The sequence below is a fragment of the Ptychodera flava genome, chromosome 4 (assembly GCF_041260155.1).
Source record: "Ptychodera flava strain L36383 chromosome 4, AS_Pfla_20210202, whole genome shotgun sequence".
Classification (NCBI taxonomy): domain Eukaryota; kingdom Metazoa; phylum Hemichordata; class Enteropneusta; family Ptychoderidae; genus Ptychodera; species Ptychodera flava.
Window position 1 is genome coordinate 710,419 of NC_091931.1, and position 27,542 is coordinate 737,960.

The 27,542-nt window shown below is 38.4% G+C and overlaps 1 protein-coding gene across 3 annotated transcripts in view; it reads right to left on the bottom strand.

The window, feature by feature from the left end:
* Positions 1-27,542, bottom strand: part of LOC139130331 (E3 ubiquitin-protein ligase MYCBP2-like) — a 688,708-nt gene that overhangs the window by 606,851 nt on the left and 54,315 nt on the right. For all 3 annotated transcript variants that reach the window (XM_070696083.1, XM_070696082.1, XM_070696081.1), the window contains exon 4: positions 11,912-12,065. In XM_070696083.1, the coding sequence (XP_070552184.1) occupies positions 11,912-12,065 (154 nt within the window). The remainder of the gene's footprint in view (positions 1-11,911; positions 12,066-27,542) is intronic.

The following is a 27,542-nucleotide window of genomic DNA, read 5'->3' on the forward strand; positions in this document are numbered from 1 at the left end:
TCGATGAGCTGTTCAAGTTCCTACGCTGTTGGAATGTTGGAAAATGTTGGAAATTCTGTTTAAGAGGATGTGTCGTCACCTATCCCAGACGCACATCACGTATTAGTCACCCGCCATTGTTGCAAAGCTGCAGACGACACTACGGTCACGTGACCGGGCACTTTTCCAAATTTGGTCAGAACTATTTCCCTAGGGAAAAAACTTTTCAAAAAATGCCCTCTGACGTCACTTTTGTCGATCCGACGGGGACTAGACATATCTATTTTCTCGTCACGTGACGTATTCTGGCGAATCGCGGCACGGAATGAGCATGTGGCGTGTTATAACAACTTCTATAGCAATGGGACAAGCAGATCCTAAATACATAAGCAAATGTCAACGACAAAAAATAGACAGAGAAAGTTTGATAAACAGAAAAGGTGGGAGTGGGTTAAAAAAATGTAGAAGGGATCTGGTAAAAAAGTAATGCTACCTCATCAATCTTCTAGACCCTACCCCCTCCTGAATATCAAATGTTCCATCCCTTGGTATTACATAATGCCAGATGACAGTAATATATTTACAACCTTGAGGATTTTTTAATTAATGCCATGAGTGTTATCATTCTAATGTAAACAGCACTTAAGTTAGTTACAGACGGTGAAATGCCTTCCACTGTGGATGGTGATTACAACATCTGGAATTATCCCGGATCCAAGTTTCTCATCAGTTCTTGTATGTCTTACGTAGAAAAGTTAGCCTTCAAAGCTGTCTCACAACATATCCTGGGTTGGTGTAGGTCATTTAAGGTCACAAACTGAAAAAACAACCTAAAATATACAAATTTGGGGGTTTCCCAACACTTTGAGCAGAAAATGTATCTAATAACAGCCCTCGGGACTTTATACCAAAAAAGTCATTGACAATGACATAGTCCCCACTTGTAATAGGAGTATTAGTCTTGTTGAGGCAGGGAAATGTGGTCATTAAGAAGTATCACTGGAGTGTATATGTTCAGATCTATGGACACATAGGTCTATGTCATTGTTCTCAATTTGAAATACAAGAGGCATGTCTAAGTTATTGTTCTAAATCGGGAAAAAAGATCAGACCTCTAGCTGTATTGGCCAGCCAAGAAATACATATGCGCATAATAATGAGGTACAAGATGTGACATCTAAAGGTCTAATATCCTATCAGAATTGGAGGGTATAGAACTTGTGGTTACCGAGTTATGCATATATATGTATAATCAAGGTCAAAGGTCATAAGGTCACGTGACATTTTGAAAAAAATTGTATTGCTAATTAATCCCTATATGCCAAAAATCAGACCTCTAGCTCTATTCCCTTGCTCAGAATTAGATGTGTGCATAATTAATGAGGTAAAGCGTGTGTTGTCATAAGGTCTCCCACCCTACTAAATATAAAGGACATAGCATTGTTGTTACATATTTATCGACATAAACGTATATTTCAGGTCAAAGGTCATCGAGGTCACATGACATTTGGTCAAAAAATTTCTATCCTATAGTTATCCCTATATACCAAAAATCAGACATCCAGCTCTATGGGTTTGCTCAGAATTAGGTATATGCATAATTAATGAGGTACAGTATGAAGCATCATAAGGTCTCATATATGAAGGGTGTAGCACTTGTGGTTACTGAGTTACGGACAAATATGTGTATTTGAGGTCAAAGGTCACCGAGGTCAAGTGACATTTTGTCAAAAAAATTGTATTGCTAAGTTATCCCTATATACAAAAAATCAGACCTCTACCTCTATTGGTTCGCAAAATTAGATATGCACATAATTAATGAGGTACAATATGTGGCGTCATACGGTGTCCCATCATACCATATATGAAGGTGTAGCACTTGTGGTTACTGAGTTATGGACAAATATGTATATTTGAGGTCAAAGGTCACCGAGGTCACGTGACATTTTGTCAAAATATCTGAGATATCTGCGTGAACGGATGGACTCACGGATGGACTCACGGACGGACATGACCCAATCTATAAGCCCCCTGGATTTCATCCGTGGGGACTAAAACCTGTGTCACTGCATCCTTTTTGCAATATGAATACGATGAGAAACTAAATTTTTATTTTTCTTGGCCTTATACATGGGAGTCTATAGACTGTCTTATACATGGGAGTCTATGGACTGCCTTATACATGGGAGTCTATGGCGACTGCCTTATACATGGGAGTCTATGGAGGTGAAAACTAAAAAGTCCTCTAACACGGCCAAATTTGATCGCATTGTGAAACAAATCGACGTGCATCTGTATGGGGTAGGGTACTATCCTTGTGCAAAGTTTAAAAGAAATTGACCTGGGCATGTCTGAGATATCTGCGTGAACGGACGCACGCACGTATGCACGCACGCACTCACGCACGCACGCACAGACATGACCAAACCTATAAGTCCCCACCGGACCGTGTCCGTGGGGACTAATTACAAAGCTTATCAAACAAGTAATTTTGAGATCAAGTTTTCTTGACCAAAAATGACAATGTAATCTTAAAAATACAAATTTGTATATTTCAGAACAATTTCCACATATCTAACTATTGCCATCTCTGTACGTCTGTGTACCAAATATAAAAGCTGTCTGTCCAGGGGTTTTAAAAAGAAAATACTGTTTAAGATTTTTTGACCAAAAATGACAAAATTGCTCCAAAATAGTAATTTTCTCAATTTTGTCATAATTTCAACAAATTAGAAGAGAAACACCCTCGCCAAGATCCAACCCAAATTTGAGAGCGATTGGGCTGGCGGTTTCAGAGAAGAATAATTTTTACTGAAAATGAGAAAAATCACCAAAAAATTCAGTAAAAATACAAAATTAAGGATATCTTCACAATATTCATAAAACTGTATAAGGTTCACCTAAGGTACTTGCACACAAATTTTCAAAGCAATCAAAACAGCGGTTCTCGAGATATTAATTCTTGACCATTTTCACATTTTGTAAGCTCATTTGCATAATTTTGGCAATGCAGATTTCATTTGAACAAAATCCCATCTAAAGCCCAGGATGCATCCACACACCAAATACCAAGCTGAAATGTGCAGCGGTTTGCGTGTGTTTGATGTTGACGGACATACTGTACGTACATACATACACACATACATACAGACGCCATCAACTTCAGCTTATACGATAAACTCACATTGGTATAACCAAATGTGAGCTAAAAAAAGAAACACAAAATGCTACAACTCAGGTGCAGTGCACGGAATTGCATGAGGTCATTTTCTCCTAATGTGTACAATTTCAAGATTTCAGTCCTGAGATGGTAGAAAAAGCTGATGAAATCTTCCATGGCAGTAGTTGGTTATTTTCAGCTTCACAGGTTGGCGATAAGTTTGGGGCATAGTGGCATTGTTTTGTGGGAAATGGTTTGGGGCAACGTGACTTTTGGGGCGAAGTGGTTTTGGTACGAGGTTGTTTTGGTGCGAAATGGTATGGGGTGAGATGGTAAGGTGCGAAGAGGTTTTGGTGCGAAGTGTCTGGTTTCATGCGCCGATGAGGGATAGATACGTATAGGACTAGTACGGTATCAAACGATGACTGATGCCGTGCTCTTTCCGTTCTCAATCCCAGGTTCACGTTGGTGAGTGCTCCACACCATGTCGACGTAGTATCGTTTTAATTATTTTGCGTCAAAAGCCACTATATTAGTAGATTTACAAGCATAAACTATTCACGTCGAACGTCGATGGGCGCTTTGGAATACGTACATTTTGGCATGAGGTGTTTTCACCGTACGTGGTGAAAACAGATTTCACCGATTGCAGCAGTGTGTCGCTTGGCGCCGGATGCGGATCTCGATCAATGCGGACAGTATCCACGGCCTACAAAATTACCACAACAACAAGTCAATATACTGGTATGCAAAAAACACATTTTGCATCACTCGATTCTCTCAGATTCTTTGAACTAATATGTTTTTTTTATTAAATTTGAAATTATTGATGTTGAAATAAGATAAAACGAATATTTGCTGAAGTTTGAGCAATGATCCCGACATACTCAACCAGCAAACGTAAAACTTAAGCTTATATGGCCAAGATGGCGGTCGAAAGTCAGAAAACAAGCCCAGATCATCATGTATTACATTATTTGCCAATTGATATTGAGAGATTTTGTTTTGATTGGAACAAAAAAAGTAGAAAATAGTGACAATATCACTGTTCGCTCCCATATAGTTATCAAAACAAACTAACAATTGTATGAAACATGGACCTAAATACAGACAGACTGACATTCACAGACTGGTATAGAGTGATGACTTGACCCCAAGTGTGCCTTGGCCCATGGAGAGTATTAAAGATATAACAAAAAGCTGAATGTAATGATAAAATAGTTAACCCTTAAAGTGCCGCGTCGGTTTATAAACCGACACGGCATTCTCGCTCTCAGCGCCACGTCGGTATATAAACCGACAGTGGTTGCGTCCTATAATTATGCCTAACTTAGCTATGCATTGCCGAACTCAGCCAGAAGGAGGGTATTCCTGACCCTTTGAACCCAGTTTAGTACCATATAAGGACTAAAATAATGACATCATGCAGCCTAACAATCGAAAATTCCAGTAATTTATGCAAACTTTCTTCAAAAGAGGTCAGTGGTTTCATGAATATTTAATCAGGTCTGCAGTTTCACCCATACGCGGATACGGCCACAGTGCATTGAACGAAACACATACGTACGTTTTGAAAGCTTTACCATGCCGTGGACACGGAAGACAACGATATTATGCCAAGCTACTGCCCTCTGGGTGATAGAAATGATAGATTTTACAGTCTTTTTGAGAATATTTTACAGAAAAATAACGCGATTTGCTGACCAAATCGATCGAGATAGTGAACTTCGAACGTATCGGCGGCCAAGATGGCGGCACTGTGTGATGCCTAACTCTCGACATGGAACCCGAGATTAGGGTTTTTGAAGTCCAAAACATGCAAGATTGAGAAATTTGTAAGGATTTGGTTAAACTGAAGTGTATTTTGTCGATTTTCAAGCGTTGGACTGCCAAAAAGCCCCTTTAAACTGTTGATATTTGACCTCCGGCCGTCCTGGAGCGAGACGGCCATGACAGTCGACCCGGTTTGTAAATGAAATGTAGTTGTTCCGAACTGTTGACATTGCGAGACATTTCCTACGTGTTACGCATTTTTTTTAACTGAAATAAACCGGACATGAAACGTTTTTTCGATACTTAGTGGTTTCTTTCCATTTCGTGGCGGATTTTGTGGCGTGCTTGTCAAAATACGTGATCAAACTTGGCGAACGGATTGACCAGTATTGTATGGTAGTACGAGTCTGTGACTCGATAAGCCACAGATAGTTACACACGCGTACATGAATTAAACTAATGTAAGTTGGGTCAAACACCAAAATTATTGATAACAAGTCATCGTTGATGACACAGTCCCCGTTGTCCATTTTGTTATAATCTTTGGTGTCTAGGTAGCTGTGGTCTAGGTAGCTGACATGACATTGATGCAACGGGTGCATCAGGCCTGTGACTTGCATAATAAAGTAATCTGAGGAACGTTCAATAAATGACTCATCTCTGCCAGTAATGACCACTGAAGGAACTTTTTGATTACATAACACATAAAGATGCCCTCACTGCCTCTACTGTCATGATGGCACATACTATACACGTGGTTTGGTGGAATTTTCGAAATGGTATGGGATCGGGTATGTTGTTGTAATCAGCCATTTCGGATCATATAATGAAAAAAATTAGTGTGCACAAGAATGTAGCCATAGTATTTTATCTTATATCACGTTTGAACAAAATCAGTCCAACGAGGGACAGTAACCTATTTTTATGTTTCAAAGACATAAAAAATCACACCAAAATTGAAATCAAATGGCTGTCTATTGACCATATGGATCATAGCACAAAATTAGTAGACATGCATATGTATGCCATAGTACTTTATCTTTGTACCAAGTCTCAACAACATTGGTTAAGGAATATTTGCATATGATTAAGCCTCAAAGACATGAAAAAACCCAAAAATGACCATCTGGCAGCGATATTGGAAAAAAATGACAATCTGGCAGCCATATTGGAACATGTCACAAAGTAAATTGACATGTATATGTGTGCCATAGTGCTTGATCTTTGTACCAAGTTTGGACAAAATGGGAGTAATGACCTTTGAATTACGCTTCAAAGACATGCAAAATTCCAACAAAATGGCAGTTCTGCAGCCATATTGGATCCTATCGCAAGGTTAATTGATACATGCATATGTATGCCATAGTGTTTTGCCTTTGTGCCAAGTTTGAACAAAATCGGTTCAAGGATGTTTGAGTTATGGTTCAAAGACATGAAAAAAATCACAAAAAAATGGCCGCCTGTCGGCAATATTGGATCATATCACAAAATAAATTGGTGTTCATATGAAGGGCATAATGTTTTGCTTTTGTGCCAAATTTGAACAGAATCGGTTCAAGGATGTCTGAGTTATGGTCCAAAGACATGAAAAATCACAACAAAATGGCCACCTCACGCCCATATTGGATCGTATCGCAATATAATACGACATGCATTTGTAGGCCATAGTGTTATGCCTTTGTGCCAAATTTGAAAAGAATCTGCTCAAGGATGTCTGAGTTATGGTCCAAAGACATGAAAAATCGCAACAAAATGGCCGCCTCGCGCCCATATTGGATCGTATCACAAAATAAATCGACGTGCATCTGTAGGTCATAGTGTTATGCCTTTGTGCCAAATTTGAACAGAATCTGTTCAGTATGTTTGAGTTATGGTTCAAAGACATGAAAAATCGCAACAAAATGGCCACCTTGCGCCCATAGTGGATCGTATCGCAATATAATTGACATGCAGTTGTAGGCCATAGTGTTGTGCCTTTGTGCCAAATTTGAACAGAATCTGCTCAAGGATGTCTGAGTTATGGTCCAAAGACATGAAAAATCGCAACAAAATGGCCGCCTCACGCCCATATTGGATCGTATTGCAAAATAATTTGACATGGATATGAAAGCCATAGTGTTATGCCTTTGTGCCAAGTTTGAACAGAATCTGCTCAAGGATGTCTGAGTTATGGTCCAAAGACATGAAAAATCGCAACAAAATGGCCGCCTCGCGCCCATATTGGATCGTATCACAAAATAAATCGACGTGCATCTGTAGGTCATAGTGCTATGCCTTTGTGCCAAGTTTGAACAAAATTGGTTCAGCAGTGTCTGAGAAACTGTTGATGACGGACGGACGGACGGACGCACAGACGGGACCCAATCTATAAGTCCCCGCCGGACTTCGTCCGCGGGGACTAAAAAGGTCAGTGAAATGTTTTTGTCTTCAACTCTTCATTATAATTATACTGGCGGTTCAAACTATACAGAGTCAGTTGAATATGCCCTATAGTTGTGTGCATGTGTTGCACAATAGATACCCCTCCATGTACAATATGGAACCTTGTTGTCTCTGTGTATGCAAATTAATTGTTTGTGTTTACAGGCAAACAAGACTGTAATTGATTTCTTCTAACTTTGAAGACAGATTTTAAATAACACTAACAAGAAATCGTATGATAGATAGTAAACTGATGACAAAGTGGATATGAACACTGAATTTTTCTCTGGAAAATCATTTTCCTTAGCAGAAATAAAATATATAAACAAGCAAACAAATACAAACAAACAAACAAACAAATACAATAGACAAAACGACAGTGCTTAGGCAATGCAATCATGCCGATGCTCCATAGACAGTAGTTGTCAATCTACATTTAATGTACGGCATGTAAAATATTATTTGTATTTTTGTAGAGATGCATTTGCACAGGAAGCATTTGTATTATTTTGAAAGACACTAATTGTTTGTTTGTTTTTATTTATTATTTACGTATGATGTTACATGATGCTGAAATCGTGTATCTGAATTCATGTCTCTCGATAACATGAAAATTTTATTCAAGTTTGAAGGCCGTTGATGAATTTTATACATTTTTAGAAACTTTTTATCATTTTCAGTGAATTTTGAACAAAAAACGAGCATTTTAGCCCAATTTTACACCTTCAATGTGTAAATTGAAACTTTTCATTGTCATAGAGAGCTTCTTCATATCCTGAGCTTTGGAAATAATAATGGGTTTTTAGGGCTTCTCTTCACAAAAAATGAACTGCACCGGTCTGAAAAAAGCATAACATGTTGAGAAGTTTGGTTCAAAAAGTCCTTGGCCTGGCAGTTGCATTGCATAGAAAGTCTATGGCACTTTAAGGGTTAAGTATAGGCCTACAGACACTGAGGGTGAATATGTTACAGCAATTTGATTAGTTTCTTTTCGTTTTCTACTTCTGTGATAATTTTTAAGACCATCAAACTGCAAGGCAGTGTTAATATGTATTGACAAACATGTTATCTTTTACAAGCACACAGCAACTGTTCTTGATTTTTCATTTACAATATTTGACATAGACTGAAATACATAACATGCAACCAATATTTACATTTTGCCCACGCACCAGATACATGGAGAGATTTCAACATACAATCATTAACTCAGAAACCCTATAGGGAAAAGTAAACATTGTTTTCTTCCAGAACAGCTGGTACATCCACATCTGGAGCAACTTACAAACTTAACCAATTACACAAGGATGATGACACAAGGTACCAAAAGTTAAGAAATTTAACTGTGGTGAACTTGACTATTCCTTTCAAATCCTTACCTAACTTGATTAACATCTTAAACTAAAATACACTGCATGGTTAATTGCACACAAAATACATCAGGGGTGTACCATTTGATAAAAGGGGGTTGTCTGGAAGATTGATGAGGAACATCTTTTTTATCCGATACAATGTACATTCTTTTTTAACCACTATCCCACCTTTTCTTTTTGACAAACCTTCTGTGGCTGATTTTTTTATTGACATTTGTTTGGATTTTTTTCAAAATCTGCCAGGACCCCCCCCCCCCCCTCCATCACTCTTTAACATTGAAAAAAACTTTGAATATATTTGTTGGAAACCAAACCTGCTGAAATCACCTCAGCTGTGTTTTCTCATTATTTTTTACCTCATTTCAACACCAAATACAGTTTACCATTTCAAATGCTTACTGAATCACAACATTATCTTAAACATAGGGCCAATGTCCCTGAAGCTACTATAGACATGGATACAAAATTAAGTATTTCCTGACTGTATGAAATCATCTCACTAAGGTCATCCTAGGGACCTGTTAACCAAATATTAAAGCTGTCTGACCAGCATTTGAAAAAAACAAGCGACCCAATAGTCGACAGAGCTCTGCTGTGTTATGTAGAGAGCAACTTTTTGTGACATATGTATTGATGAAGAAGGTTGAGATCTTTGATAGCTCATTTCAGAATGGCCTGACCTAAAATGGCAAAATTAGCAGCAAAAATACAAAATTGATGATTTCATCATAATTATGTATAAAAATGTATTCCAAATATCAAAGCTATCACATGAGTAACTTTTAAGAAACAAATATTTTGACCAAAAAGGGCAAAAATTGACCCAAAAATACAAAAATTGAAGATTTCATCAAATTTCACTATATCACACTAGGAGAACCCCCAGGAACCTGTATACCAAATATCAAAGGCATCAGACAAGTAATTTTTGAGAAACACATTTTTTGACCAAAAATGGCAAAAATTGCACCAAAAATACAAAATTGCAGATTTCATCATATATTCTATATATCATATTTAGTTTATCTGTAGGAACCTGTATACCAAATATCAAAGCTGTCAGACGAGCGCGGTTTTGATGAAATAAATTTTTGACCAAAAATGACAAAAAAATTCCTTAAAAATACAGATTTGCATATTTCATCACAATTTGAACAAATCCAAGTTGGGTTATCCCTAGGGACCTGTATACCAAATATCAAAGCTGTCTGACCAGCGGTTATGAAGAAGAAGATTTTTTACCAAAAACGCCTTTTTGGCACTAATTTGCATATTTTCAACAATATCAAAAAATCAAAAAAAGCACAATTATTTCACGTCAGCCCAAAGTACTTACATGCTAATTTTTCATGTAATCTGCTCAGTGGTTATTGAGATTTTCAATTTTGACTGTTTTTACATTTTTTTCTCTTAATTTGCATATTTTTGGCAATGACAACTTCATTTGAACAAAATCTCATCTACAGCCCATCATCCATGTACACACCAAATATCAAGATAAAATGTGCAGTGGTTTTGGAGTTTTTGATGTTGACGGACAGACATACAGACATACAGACATACATACATAAAGACATTTCCCTAGCCTATAAGAATAGCTTCCATTGCCATATATACATATGGCTATGGGAGCTAAAAAATCAGATGCATTTCCAAAACTTGGACAGGAAATCTCGTAAATTTCTCCGATATATGCATATCGCAACTGCTTCGCGTCCGTTATCGTCATGATATCGATGGCACTTGCACACATGGATACGTTATGCGCTCTATTTTAGTGACGATAGAACAAAACAGAGGAAGTCAAATAAACATTTGGTTTATTAGGAGACTCATGGAGGTACAAACGACACTCCATTGGAAACTATACACAGATACTGTACCGCTTCACACCTCTGTGCCGGGGTGTTGAACATTCCTTGATTTGTTATTCTAAAGTTTAGCATCATTAGTTTGGCAATGACAACGTGTCTGTACGACTCCGTCGGAAGTATTGAGACATACTGGATTGGATACACGCTTGGCGTGATTGGTGATATTGGGCCCGAAAACAGCATCTGATGCAGGCCGATGGCGTAGTCATCACAAGAAAAGAAAAGTGACATGCAATTTTGTGTGATTCCCCTTGTCCGATCGTTATATCTAAATTTGCCCAACGTTTGCAATCGTTTGGTGTAGGGTAGAAGCTACAAAACCAAACCAAACGGCCCTTTTCAGCGCCACAAAAATTTCCAAAAAGAGAGTTCCCAATAAATACATTTTCTTCTTCACGGTTACCAAGCTTGCAAGATGTAATCGCCTTGAATATAGTCTGATCACGTTTTTATCCCAAGAAATATGGCAGTTAGGTACAATCATGAGTTGCCGCTCTGTCTCCATGGCTACTTGTGCAATTGTGTTCATGTTTTGAGGTAAAGTTGAAAGCAGAACTTGAAACACTGTATCAATGAGAGGGAATTATTGAAAATTCAAGCATTTCTGTAGGCACGCTGTGGTGATGGTCTCGATCGCAATGAAACACAATCGTTTGATCATCGCATATTTTTATGGATTTAAACCCCCAACTTCTGACCAAATCGTGTGGAAGGGAACAAACATGTCAAATTGTGAGTCGGGAAACCTGTGGATTACAAAGCGACAAAAGATAGAGAACAGCCCGGCTCATCACAAAGCTGACAAACATCACGATGTCGGTAATAGTATGGGTGCTGCATGCAATATAGATATAGACTGCGCAACGGAAGTAGGAGTCGATCGTAATGATATTTTGGGAAGCGCTTCCAAGATGGCAAATCAACATCAAGTCTGCCCCCAAATTTTGATGAATGGGGAACAAATTGCTCCTTTCCAATTAACATACAGAGAAAACCTTGAAAATACTGCTTCGACCATGTAAATGTACTTATAAAAACCCTCGTGGACGATGAGACCTGTAGCATTAATGTGATTTGCATACTGTACACCACTCGCAAGCATAGTTTTTCACACCTCGTAAGTCAATCATTTCACATCTCGCAAGTGCTAGATTCCACCACTCGCAAGTCATACATTCCACCACTCGCAAGTCGTACATTTTGCCACTTGCGACTCGCAATTTTCACTCGCATCTTATCGATTCAGTACCCCTTACATACCTCGAACATGGCAGGACAATATGGGTCACACATATCTAAATTATGATTGGATGATAGTTATACACTCTTACCTATGACATTCGATGGTTCATTACATAAACCTTCAGGTGTTTGTCCCTGTAGTATGTCTAACAGTGAGTGCAGTGCTCTACTACACAATGCTGGATGTGAAGATCGGCTTTCTCGGATCAGTTCGAAAACGCCACACATGCCAATTCCTACAATCTAACAAAAAATTTAACATCAGTTTATTCATCAGGTACATTCTGCAAGACAAAGGCAGAGTCATGGTGAAAGTGTGAGCAATGAGATAGCCCACTACGACTCTTAAAGGGCACGGTACAGAGACAAAGTCCTGAAAATGCAATTTCAGATGGCCACTTACATTATTATGTGCATACAAGTTAAAACTACAATGGTAATAAACAAATGACATAGGGACTTTTAATGTAAGTGTTTGCGAATTATTTTCAAAAAGTTAACCTGTGGTGTTATTGTTACAACCATCATCAAACCTTCTGATACATGTAATTGCCCAGCATAAAATGTTGTTTGCATTTTCAGAAATCTGGGAATAAGTTGACAGTGAGGATGCTGTGGAAACACTTGGCAAAGTTTGTAGGCATGTACATGTGTGTGTATGTGTGTGTAGGCACACACATGCATGGCGACGCATGTAACAAAGCCTTGCCCAAGAAGTTCAGGAATAATTTTGTTGATGATACAGACCTGCCAGAGCACCTAGCATCAGCATTGAAAATGTAATAAATAGCACACACTGTACAAGGTTTTCAGGAAAAATTAAACTATATTTCATAAATAGGTGACAATTGAAAGACAAAAATCGTAAAATCTTTGATCTTAGAATAACTCCAGGCAAAAAAATCATGGCATGAAAAGAGCTGTATCCCCCGCACAGTCTGAAAATCATTCAATTCTCTATGGGAAAAACAACGCTAAAACATCCATGAATATTAACGAGGTAAATTGAACATTCGTATCAACTGCAAATGTCAAAAATAGCGTCAATGATGACACTGTGCTCCTCAGTGCATTTAGCGGTAGGGATGCAAGGAAAAAGGTTTGGGGAATGTTGCTGAGAAAGATGCAAAGAAAGGGTTGAAATGTGAAACTGTAATAAAACCTATTGTTTTTTTAGCAGTGAGCGTCCAGCTTGGTAAACATGCCATCTTGTACATGAAGGCAAAAAACATAATTTTCACATGTCCAGCAAACTTGGAATTTGCATAGATGTACATAGATCATCCAAATTGATTTATCTGCAAGATTTTGTATGTTCCTTGCTACAAAATTCTGACCCTATTGAATTATAACAGGAAAACATGCACGCATGATTGGACAGTGTGGACTGTGTATTGGATGCACTACATCTGCCGTGATGATGGATTGCCAGACGACCACACTGCATCAAAGAACTGTAGTTTAAAACGAAAGTATAATTCTAAACAAGTCATTGACAATGACATAGTAATAGGAGTATTAGTCTTGATGGGGCAGGGAATGCGGTCATTAAGAAGTATCACTGGATTGATATGTTGAGATCTATGGGCACATAGGTCTATGTCGTTGTTCCCAATTTGAAACACATGAGGCATGTCTACGTTATGGTTCTAAATTGGGAAAAAAGATCAGACCTGTAGCTGTATTGGCCAGCCAAGAAATACATATGCGCATAATAAATGAGGTACAAGATGTGATATCTATCTTAAGGTCTAATATCCTATCAAAATTGAAGGGTATAGAACTTGTGGTTACTGAGATATGCATATTTAATATATGTATAATCAAGGTCAAAGGTCATTGAGGTCACGTGACATTTTGGAAAAAAAAATGTAACGCTAATAAATCCCTATATGCCAAAAACCATACCTCTACCTCTATTCCCTTGCCCAGAATAAGATATGTGCATAACAAGTCATTGACAATGACATAGTCCCCACTTGTAATAGGAGTATTAGTCTTGATGGGGCAGGAAATGTGGTCATTAAGAAGTATCACTGGAGTGTATATGTTGAGATCTATGGCACATAGGTCTATGTCGTTGTTCCCAATTTGAAACACATGAGGCATGTCTAAGTTATGGTTCTAAATCGGGAAAAAAGATCAGACCTCTAGCAGTATCGGCCAGCCAAGAAATACATATGCGCATTATAAATGAGGTACAAGATGTGACATCTTAAGGTCTAATATCCTATCAAAATTGGAGGGTATAGAACTTGTGGTTACTGAAATATGCATATATATGTATAATCAAGGTCAAAGGTCATCGAGGTCACATGACATTTTGAAAAAAAAATTTATATTGCTAGTTAATCCCTATATGCCAAAAAATCAGATCTCTAGCTCTATTTGCTTGCCCAGAATTAGATGTGTACATAATTAATGAGGTAAAGCGTGTGTTGTCATAAGGTCTCCCATCCTACTAAATACAAAGGACATAGCACTTGTGGTTACTTATTTATTGACATAAACATATATTTTAGGTAAAAGGTCATTGAGGTCACATGACATTTGGTCAAAAAATTTCTCTCCTATAGTTATCCCTATATACCAAAAATCAGACATCCAGCTCTATTGGCTCGTTCAGAATGATATATGCGCATAATTATTGAGGTACAGTATGTGGCGTCATAAGGTGTCCAATCATACCAAACATGAAGGGTGTAGCACTTGTGGTTACCGAGTTATGGAAAAATATGTATATTTGAGGTCAAAGGTCACCGAGGTCACGTGACATTTTGTCAAAAAATTGTTTTGCTAAGTTATCCCTTTATACCAAAAATCAGACCTCTAGCTCTATTGGCTCGCTCAAAATTAGATATGCGCATAATTAATGAGGTACAATATGTGGCGTCATAAGGTGTCTCATCATACCATACATGAAGGGTGTAGCACTTGTGGTTACTGAGTTATGGACAAATATGTATATTTGAGGTCAAAGGTCACCGAGGTCACTGACATTTTGTCAAAAAATTGTTTTGCTAAGTTATCCCTATATACCAAAATCAGACCTCTAGCTCTATTGGCTCGCTCAAAATTAGATATGTGCATAATTAATGAGGTACAATATGTGGCGTCATAAACTGTCCCATCATACCATATATGAAGGGTGGTAGCACTTGTGGTTACTGAGTTATGGACAAATATGTATATTTGAGATCAAAGGTCATCAAGGTCACATGACATTTTGTCAAAATATCCGAGATATCTGCGTGAACGGATGGACTCACGGATGGACGAACAGACGGACATGACCCAATCTATAAGCTCACTGGACTTCATCCGTGGGGACTAAAAATTGTGTCACTGCATCCTTTTTGCAATATGAATACGATGAGAAACTAAATTTTTATTTTTCGTGGCCTTATACATGGGAGTCTATGGAGATCTGCCTTATACATGGAGTCTATGGACGTGTAAACTAAAAATATGCAAATTTCACCTCGATTTGCCCAAATTTGGGAAAGGTCACTCCTATGCACCTCCATACCAAGTTTCAAATCAATCGGACTTGTGGTTTCAGAGCAGGAGATTTTTTGACCAAAAATGGGAGAAAATTACAAAAAAATTCATGAAAAATAGCAAGTCCAAGATACTGACCCAAGATGTGCACAATCATTTCATGTCAGCCCACAGTACTTACATGCTAATTTTTCATGTAATCTGCTCAGTGGTTATTGAGTTTTTTCAATTTTGACTGTTTTTACATTTTTTCACTTAATTTGCATATTTTTGGCAATGACAACTTCATTTGAACAAAATCTCATCTACAGCCCATCATCCATGTACACACCAAATATCAAGATGAAATGTACAGTGGTTTTGGAGTTTTTGATGTTGACGGACAGACATACAGACATACAGACATACAGACACACAGACATACAGACATACAGACATACAGACATACATACATACAGACATTTCCCTAGCCTATAAGAATAGCTTCCATTGCCATATATACATATGGCTATGGGAGCTAAAAAATTGTAATAAAATGGCCGCCTGGCAGCCATATTGGATCGTATCACAAAACAAATCGATGTGCATATGTATGACATTGGTCAATGTCCTTGTACCAACTTTGAATAAAATCGGTTGTGACATGCCTGAGTTATGGCTCTGTACATGAAAAAATCGTAACAAAATGGCCGCACGGCAGCCATATTGGATCGTATCACATAACAAATTGACATGCATATCTATGACATTAGTCTATCTCCTTGTACCAGCTTTGAATAAATTCGCTTGATACATGTCTGAGTTATGGCTCTGTACATGAAAACATCGTAATAAAATGGCGCCTGGCAGCCATATTGGATCGTATCACAAAACAAATAGACGTACATATGTATGACATAGGTTAATGTCCTTGTACCAACTTGGAATGAAATTGGTTGAGATATGCCTGAGTTTTGGCTCTATACATGAAAAAATTGTAATAAAATGGCCGCCTGGTGGCCATATTGGATCGTATCACAAAACAAATCGACGTGCATATCTATGACATTGGTCAATGTCCTTGTACCAACTTTGAATAAAATCGGTTGAAACATGTCTGCGTTATGGCTCTGTACATGAAAAAATCGTAATAAAATGGCCGCCTGGCGGCCATATTGGATCGTATCACAAAACAAATCGACGTGCATCTGTATGACATATGAAGTAATCCTTGTACCAAGTTTGAATGAAATCGCTCCTTGCATCTCTGAGATATCTGCGTGAACGGACGGACGCACGGACGCACGGACGGACGCACGCACGCACGGACATGACCAAACCTATAAGTCCCCCCGGACGGTGTCCGTGGGGACTAATAAATGAGGTAAAGCATGTGTTGTCATAAGGTCTCCCATCCTACTAAATATAAAGGACATAGCACTTGTGGGACTTATTTATTGACATAAACGTATATTTTAGGTAAAAAATCAAGTTCACATGACATTTTGTCAAAAAATTTCTATCCTATAGTTATCCCTATATACAAAAATCAGACATCCAGCTCTATTGGCTTGCTCAGAATTAGATATGCACATAATTAATGAGGTACAATTTGTGGCCTCATAAGGTCTCCCATCATACCAGATATGAAGGGTGTGGCACTTGTGGTTACTGAGTTATGGACAAATATGTATATTTGAGGTCAAAGGTCATTGAGGTCACGTGACACTTTGTCAAAAAAAATTGTATTGCTAAGTTATCCCTATATACCAAAAAATCAGACCTCTAGCTCTATTGGCTCGCTCAAAATTAGATATGTGCATAATTAATGAGGTATAATATGTGGCGTCATCCCATCATACCATATATGAAGGGTGTAGCACTTGTGGTTACTGAGTTATGGACAAATACCTATATTTGAGGTCAAAGGTCACAAAGGTCACATGACATTTTGTCAAAATGTCTGAGATATCTGTGTGAAAGGATGGCGAACGGATTGACGAACAGACACAATGACCCGGACACCATGACCCAATCTATAAGCCCCTTAGACTGTAACCATGGGGACTAAAAACTGTGTCACTGCATCCTTTTTGCACTAGAATACGATGAGAAACTAAATTTTTATTTTTCTTGGCCTTATACATGGGCGTCTACGGAGAACTGACTTATACATGGGAGTGTATGGAGAACTGCCTTTACATGGGAGTCTATGGAGGACTGCCTTATACATGGGAGTCTATAGAGAACTGCCTTATACATGGGAGTCTATGGAGGTGTAAACTAAAAAGTCCTCCAAATCTAACACGGCCAAATTTGATCGCATTGTCAAACAAATCGACTTGCATCTGTATGGGGTAGGGTCCTATCCTTGTGCAAAGTTTGAAAGAAATTGACCAGGGCATGTCTGCGTGAACGGACGGACGGACGTACGCACGGACAGACGGACATGACCCAATCTATAAGTCCCCCAAGACTTCGTCCGTGGGGACTGACAAACTTTCTTTGTGTCATTGATGGCCTTGATTTTCTTTGGATATTGAATGGACACATTTATTAAAGACGTCACTTTAGCTTGTCAATGACAGTGAAATGATTTTTTGCAGAAACTTGATCGGTCCAGCCAAGTACACATGCTTACTCATAACAGCTGGACTGCGATGATCACAACATTGTTTTGTGATATTCCGATACAAAATTAAAATAATTTTATTAATATGTCGCATTGACTACAAAGTTGCAAATGTTTCCTTGGGTGTTGAAACATGTTAGCATAGTGTACGTGTTACAAATCAACACACCAAACAGCAATGTTCATGTAAGAACAACCGGCTTGATTTCCATGGACTTTCTGGTCCGCCCATCACACTGTTATGTCTGTTTCCCCTCTAGTTTCCGAAAAATTCTTGGTAAATTTACGAATTCAGTCTCAAAAGTTTTGAGTAAATTTCAAAATTGATTGTATTAATTAAATTGTCAGTTATTAACAAATTCCTTTCGATGCCAATACAGCTCATCTCAGAACCGGACATACTTATATACACACAAGATTTGGCAACACCCTGACAATTAAATAATCTTCAACAGCACTGATTTACATTTACAAATTATTCTATGTGAAGTAATTCTTCAATTGCAGATACTATGACAAGCATAACATTACACGATGGTTCAGAATGTTCATTGACAAAGTTCACTCAAAATGTACTTTGAAAACGATAGTATTTTGACAGCTGTTACCGCGGCTACATGCTACAAAAAGTCTGTTGAAAAAGAGTTCTAAATATCGTTGTTTTTCAGGTCAACAAGTGATTGAATCAAAAACATGTGTCCAGTGTTTCATCTAGGATGCTACACCAGGGGGGGGGACTGGTCCCCCTCTGCAGGAATTTTTGAGAGGGATTTTAAAATTTGGGGGGGGGATTTAACTAAAACATATAATCACGGCTTTACACGTAAGTTTTAATGTTGCAATGATGTCACTTGTGATGCCCATACTACAAGCCATAAATCACTTGCTTACACAATCCAAGATGCTGGCTGCAAAAACCATCCTATATAAGATGTTTTCAAAGTCAACAAATTTGAGTATCTCTGTTGTGAATGTATGTAGAGCTTAGAAGAGTGGCGGTTGGCTCATTAATATTAATAAGCATTAATATTCCTGGAAAAAATTGTAGCGTAATTTGTATGCTACAATATTCTGTATGTTTGTTAGCAGCTGGCCATTTCCACTGTACATGAACCTTCAAGGGATTTTTTTCATGTTTAAATGATTATGAACTGTGTGCACTTACACAAAGCAAGAAAAAATCTTTCGTAGCTATAAAGGAATGTTTTCCTATCTTCTGAAAAAATAACATATATTTGTTTGTCACGTTTTTACTGTGCTTATATCATCCCTAACCACCATAGAGTTTGGATCAAGATTGCCCTACACAAACAAGTTAGCTGTATTTTCTAGTGACCTAGCTGGTCTTGTAGTCTTGTGCGCAGACTCAGTAGAGTTAAAACGAACAACTTAGGAGGTCTCTGTCTGCCGTCTTCTGAATGTGGAGTTTCGCGATGTCAGATTCGCTCCAATTGCTGTTTGTCAGTCATTTTAAAGTATGAAAATAACAAACAGAAAGGTTGGTTGTCACCAACGGTTAACTTTAGGGTTTATTTGCCCGAAAAGTAAGTCAATGTATGTTCACTGAATTCAAAAACCTGGCCCATTGACACTCCAGCTTGCTTGTGACTCTTATTGCATGCAATCCCATCACAGTGCCAATGCCATTCACTGAACTGAAAACGTTTCTGTAACAGTAAAGTCCAATTTCCGAGTCAATTTTTGCTACCAGAATTATTTTCATAGTGTTACAGACATTCATACTATGCACAAAAACTTCAGTTTGTCTCCTGTTCTCGATCGTACTGAGGCAATGAGACAAGGGCAATGAACTTTTGTGAACGTAACTCTCAATGGGCTGACAGGCTTTCATATGCAAAATCAGTATACGGAAAGTACAAAAAGTATCAAAATCGAACTAAAATTAGTTCCTTTCATGTAAATGTTCTTGCTACACTATACAATGCCTGTTGCCAAAGTATTAACAGGTGCTGATAATGGGTCAAAAGTATCGAAGTGTGACACCTATGATATTTGATATGCCATTCCAGCCAGCTCAGTGCAGTGCGCGATGGGTCGCCCCTTCTACGTACAATTGGCGGCGCGCAGCACACGAAAGAGGGGGAATCGCGCAGCCTAGATGAAACACTGTGTGTCATGAAACAGCAAAACAACAACTGATAAATAAGTAACTTTTCTCAAGAGTAACTTGAAACGCCTCGCCTGAAAGAAAATTTCATCCCGTTTCACAGAAACTGACTGCGTAATGCGTATTCGAGCGCCACAGCAATGAACGAACGGTCGGGGAATCCCCACGAAAATCGCTCACACTACGTACTCGTCCAAAACATTGATTGTTCACTTTTAGCTGCATGATTCACTTGCCAAAATATTTTTATTTTGTAGATAAATAATTGAGTTTCTCAGTTTTTTATTTCGTTTGTTAATGAAAAGTCATTTTAATGTTTTTATATGCTTTAAAAATTTCAAAACCCGCTAAAAAGCGACTATTTGGCCAAAATTCAAACGAAAAACACGAAAACCAAGCTCGAATCATGGGCTAATTCTGTGTGAATACTCCCAGTCTCTTTGAGCTTACGTTCAGTACTCTCGCCGATGCACGATTTTTGCATCGAAATTCTTCACTCATTTTCGTTGGTATGACTTTGAAACTCCAGGAAGCGATTGAGAAGAAAGGGTTACCTTGAATTATTGAGTTTTTTGCTGATAATTTGCCAAATTAAATGCGAAAAAACACTACGAAAATTTCCACACGCTTACACACTGAGTGTTTCAGAGGCCTTTCATGTTCGTGTGGTACAACATGTGATCATGGAGGTAGTAGGAGACTGAGGTTTCTTGCACGGTCGCGCGAATGAAATGGGAAGCTGAAATTTTCGCTCGTATTCGTAATTTTGCAAACGAAATCGTAAATCCACTCAAAACTTCGTATTTTTTTACATATTTGAAACCCATGAGGAACGTAATTCATTCTCCCCTGCACAGTAAAAAGGAGATCGAAACGACATGCATGTCAGACAAAGACCAAACGCACGCAAGATGTCCATCCACATCCATCAATCTCGTAATTTACACCGACAGAACAAAAACAATTTGATCGAGCATGGACGTTCTAACGTAAATGCATCATTGTCTATCGCATTTTCATGTAAGCCAATACACTCACACGTACGCTCTAAGTTCAATTATAATGTCAATCCAACACGATACTATTTTCGCTGATAGTGCACGTGCAGCGCAGCGTGAATGGTATGCTGTAGTCGTTAGATAACACTGATCACGTGGTGTGACAAAATAGTTTTACGGAAGTTGTTGACGGAAATGACGTCAACTTTGCCTCTCCCAACCCTATAAGCTTCCTCAGTTACGTAACTTCGTCCTAATAATGGATATGTCCACCCCTTCGCTGGACAACCTCTCAAGCCGGTTTGGCATAGTATCGACAAGTTTCTGGCAAACATCTTGCTGAAAGTGTTCCCATGAAGTAACAATACGGTTAAACTTGTCGTCAACGTTGTGTATTGGACGAGAATGCACTTCCAAATCAATTCAATTCCCACAGATTTTTGATAGGACTCAAATCTGGAGACTGGGCCAGCCAATCCAAAGTTGTAAAATCATAAAATGGATAGGGGTAATCCTGGGGGTTTGGAGAAATGCTTTCACATCAAAGGCAGTATGTACGGGAGCATTATCCTGTTGAAATATGAAATCAGGCCCAACAAGTCTCAGTGGCGATGGTAGCATTTTGTTTTGGAGTATGTTTTGGAGTATGTCTAAATACTTTATGGTGTTCTCGACATGAACAACTGAGCCAACGCCAGCAGCTGAGAAACATCCCCATACCATGACACTACCACCAACAAACTTGACAGTTGGACTGATGCAATGTTTTTCATACTCCTCGCCAGGTCGCCATCATTTGTATACTCTCCCTTGGCTTTGAAATACCGTAAATTTTGACCCATCAGTCCATACAACACGAGACCACTGAGCCAGTGTCCAGTTCACATGACGTCTTGCGAATTGCAATCGTGCTGCAATGTCTCGAGGATGTAATTTCAGCTTTTTCTTGGCAACATATCCACAAAGGCTAGCTCCTCTGTAAAGAGGCGATTTCACTCTACTAAACTCCAGAGTTTCCTGGTGTCCTTGTCAAATTTTGCAAGATCGCGGGCCGTCTCGAACTTGTCATCAAGACTTACCCTCACCAACATTCTGTCTTCCCGTTCAGTCTCTTGCCTCGGGCGTCCAGACCGTTGTATGTTGGCCATGGTACCATGTTGCAACAGTTTTTGGATGCCGTATCTGACACTGCCTTCAGATATGACCAGCTGCCTTGTGATTTCCCGGTTCTTGACACCTTGACTATGAAACGCCTCTATTTGGCCTTTCATATATTCCGGAAGTTCACAAACTTTAGGAGCGACGTCAAAAGATCAATATAGGATAAAAAACTTAGTTCCCTTAGTTTTCCCCCAACCCCCCTCCCCCTGCTAGAAACTTAATGGATTTATATTGAACCTATTGGCAGGCTCTTTCTATGTAAAGCGAAGCAAAGGACCAGTCAATTATGGGGTGAAATAAAAAAATACCGCAATTATACAGTGTCGCTCAAATTTGATCAGAATTGGTACGTACCAAAGATCAACAATAAGTGTTGTTTCTATCTGTTCAGTGCAGGAAAATTCTACGTTGATGTTATGACAATGATTTCTGCACAGTACAACCAGAAAAACAACAAGCGACCTAGCGGCTGATATAGCTCCGCTGTGTTTATGTAGATAATAACTATTTTTGACACATGTTGATGAAGAAGGTGGAAATCTTTGATAGCTCATTTCAATGGCCAGAAAAAAGTGGCTAAAATAGCTGCAAAAATACACAATTGAAGATTTCATCATAATGTGAAAATATCACATTGTATCATCCCTGAGAACATGTCAACAAAAGCTATCTGACAAGTAGTTTTTTGAGAATGAAATTTTCTGACCAAAAATGGCAAAAAATGCCCCAGAAATAAAAATTGCAGATTTCACCATATTTTCAATATATCATATATTAAAGGTCTGGTGAAATGGTCCCGTTCTTGTGACTGAATATCTTCCAGGGGGGCAATACTATTACACTCCCAACAGAATTGCAACCTAAAAGTATGCGCGAGTGTTAATTTTTTTTATTTTTCTGTGCACGGCTTTCATCAGGTCATTTTGCGACACTCAGGTCACGCCCTCAGCTTGGATCATGGTTGGCCATCTGTGACGTCACAGGTGTGTTCACTTACATCGAATAGCGGTCCCACGCCGCCTTATCTCTGCCCGGTCCCACGCCGCCTTATCTCTGCCCGGTATCAGCTAACAAAACAGTCTTTTAGTCTTTTGTTGATCTGCGCTTCTCTCTCGGCGATTCGCAAAAACTGTATCAACTTCCGTATTATTGCTTTCTTCTCGTCGTACACATTTGCAATCAAGCCATTTCTTGAGATTTGACGTCATGTAGTCTAGTGGCAGGCGTAAATGGCTCTCGCGAAAATTGAAACTTACGCACACACAATCGAGCCCTCGCGATAAATTTGACGTCATTTTGTCTAGTGTACAGCAGGCATAGGCACGCTCGCTCGCGAGAATTGAAACTTTTGCTATACATAGCAGACATACGCATTTAAATCGAGGCCACAAGGTTCGGTGTTGCAGTTGATTTGTATTGCGGTCTAGATCCATGTTGTGGTCAATTTGCATGGCGGTCCTCGTGGTTCGGTATTCCGTTGTTCTTCAATTTAATCGCGGTCCCAACGACGCTTTCTGTGTTGCTGTCAATTTGTATCATGGAGGACTCTACCTCCAAGATTTGTATCGCGATCTCTACGTTCCATATTGTTGTTCGTTTTAATGGTAGTCTCAACGTTCAGTGTTGGTGTTCATGCAGCTGATTTGCATCGCGTTCCCAACCTTCTTTGTAGCGAGTAGCGACGCAGGCTCAGCCGATCGTACGAACCAGAAGAGACAAGCACATTACGGTTCAAACACTCAACACTTGACGGGAACTTGAAAAAGTTTACAGTTGAGCCGTTCACGTTCTTGCCGCTGTCACAGCCACCAAAAGAACAACGTCTTCCCATAGTGAAGGAAAACACTGTCCTGATCATGTAAGCGGAAATCCTAGAAGTTACCCCCTGTGGGAAGCTTACGGAAGCTTACGGAGGTGTGAAATACTTTTCTTCCCGTTATGAGATACGGCGTCGGGCAAACTTCGGAAAGCCGAAAAAAGTCGACTGGAGAGGCTCGGGGGACACACCCACATTGCATTTTTCTTTTGCCATATTTCATAATCACGCGCTCTAAACGAAAAAAGAAATCAATGTGACTGTTTTATAAACCATTAACTGTATTTTTGAGATTTTGCAACATGTGCATTTCACCAGACGTTTAAAATAATCCCTTGGAACTTGTATACCAAATATCAAAGCTATCAACTTGCAGTTTTTGAGAAACAAATTATTTAACTCAAAATGGCAAAAATTTCTCCCAAAATACAAAATTGTAGATTTCACCATAATTTCAATATGTATCACATTTAGTTCATCTGTAGGACCCTGCAAATCAAATTTGAAAGCTATCAGACCAGTACATCTAAAAAAATACATTTTCTGACCAAAAATGGAAAAAATTGCCCAAAAAATACAAAATCGTAGATTTCATCATTAAGATCATCTGTAGGAACCTGTATACCAAATTTCAAAGCTAACAGATGAGTAGTTTTGGAAATACACATTTTTTGACCAAAAATGCCAAAAATTGCCCCAAATATACAAAATTACAGATATCATCAAAAACTCAATATATATTACTACGTTCATCTATAGAAACCTGTATACCAAATTTCAAAGCTATCAGACCAGTGCTTTTTGAGAAACACATTTTTTGACCAAAAATGGCAAAAATTACCCCACAATTACAAAATTGCAGATTTCAACATAACTTAAATAAATCTCATTAAGGTGATCTGTAGGAACCTGTATACAAAATTTCAAAGCTATCAGATGAGCAGTTTTGGGAAATGCACATTTTTGGACCAAAAATGGCAAAAATTGCCCTAAATAATTCAAAATTGAAGATTTAATCATAATTTCAATAAATATCATTTAGATCATCTATAGGGACCTGTATACCAAATTTCAAAGCTATCAGATGAGTAGTTTTGGAAATACACATTTTTTGACCAAAAATTGCAAAAATTGCCCCAAAAATACAATCTTACAGATTTCATCATAATTTAAATACAAATTACTTAGTTCATCAATAGAAACCTGTATACCAAATTTCAAAGCTATCAGACGAGTACTTTTTGAGAAATACATTTTTTGACCAAAAATGGCAAAAATTGCCTTAAAACTGCAAATTTGCATATTTCTGCACAATTTGAACAAATCTGAAATAGATTATCCCTAGGGACCTATGTACCAATTATCAAAGCTATCTGACTGGTAGTTTTGAAGAAGAAGATTTTTAAAGATTTTTTGACCAAAAACAACAAAAAATGCCCCAAAACTACAAATTTGTAAATTTCACCACGATTTGAACAAATCTAACTGAGGTCACCCTAAGTAAACTGCACATCAAATTTCAAAGCAGTCGGACGAGCGGTTTCAGAGAAGAAGATATTTTTACCACAAACAGCAAAAAATGCCCCCAAAACACAAATATGCAAATTTCACCACAATTTGAACAAACTTAAGTGAGGTCACCCCAATTGAACTGCATATAAAATTTCAAAGCAATCGGACTTGTGGTTTCAGAGAAGAAGGCAATTGTTGATGGACGACGACGGACGACGACGGAAAATCAACCTATTTGATAAGCTTCGCGTCGCTGACAGCAGAGCTTACAAGAAATTTAAACCAAAAAAACAAGAATGACAAAAGTAAATAAGGTCTGAAACTTTAGGTATTGGAGGTCAACTTTAGCAACATGCATAGCAGAAACAGCTAGTCCCTCTTAGTTTGAGCATAGACAGTCTTCCCCCTCTACTGTCTATGGTTTGAGCAGGTCTGTTAATATGTCACAGTTCATAAACAATGACAGGAATGACTAATTAGCTGTTTCAGTTACTGCTACCACTCCTAACAATAATAGGTACCCTGCATACAAATAGGTTAAAGGTGAAAAATCTCTTACTCAGATGTGTGGGCTGTTTCAGTTACTGCCACCACTCCTGCACATTTGCAGGATTTCCCCCTTTTCTTTCCTAATTTGCATATTTTTGACACTGACATGTTCATTTGAACAACGTCACATCTCAACCCCTGCCACTACCTGTACACCAAATACTGAGATGGTAGCTTTGGCGGTGTGGGAGCCTTTGCGTGTGACGGACATACACCCGCACATACATACCCACAGACATACAGACGCCATCGACTCAACATATAAGCTCTTTTTGGTATTTATATAAATACCAAATATGAGCTAACAACGACTAAAATAATACTTCATTAACACTGAGAACACATTTTTATTTTGTGTTTCATCCAATGAAAATACAACAATATTAACAACAAACTTGAAGTTGTTACTTGTTACTAAGTTTTTGGAATCATTCGAAGGGTTTTTATACATTGTGTACGGAGGACTTCGCCGGAAATAAGTCAAAACAACTCACCAACTCTCCTTGTGCCTACCTCATGCACTACTCCAGCCTGTTATCAGGACACTTACAGTGACGTTACGTGCATGTGCAGTCCCCGACTGATCACATCGAATGGTGATCGACATGTAAAATATGTCAACACATGCACAAGAAATGTAGCAAAATATAAATTCCGCCCGCAACAAGAGGCCAGCCTGCATTGTTTGCGCTAACAGGGCAGGGAATATCATACAAAAATAGTGACAACATCACTGTTCGCTCCCATATATTTATCAAAACAAGTCAACAATTGTATGAAACATGGACATACATATACAGACAGACTGACATACACAGACTGGCACAGAGTGATGACATTGACCCCAAGTGTGCCTTGGCCCATGGAGAGTAGCAAAGATATAACAAACAGCTGAAAGTAATGATAAAATAGTCAAGTATAGGCCTATACAGGCACTGAGAGTGAATATGTTACAGCAATTTGATTAGTTTCTTTCCCTTTTCTACTTCTGTGATAATATTTAAGACAATCAATCTGCAAGGCAGTTTATGTATTGACAAATATGTTATCTTTTACAAGCACACAGCAAACTGTTCTTGATTTTTTCATTTACAATATTTGACACAGACTGAAATACATAACATGCAACCAATATTTACACTTTGCCCATACACCAGATACATGGAGAAATTTCAACATACAATCATGAACTCAGAAACCCTACATGGAAAAGCAAACATTTTCTTCCAGAACAGCGGTTGCATCCACATCTGGAACAACTTACAAACTTAACCAATTACACAAGGATGATGACACAAGAGATAAAGTTAAATTGTGGTGAACTCAAGGTAGTACGCTACCATTCTATATAGGAGAGCGCCCTCTTTTGTCCAGAAGATGGACATGTTCCTTTTAGACTACCTAACCTGGTGAGCGTGCATAACAGGACAAAATGGCAAAAAAT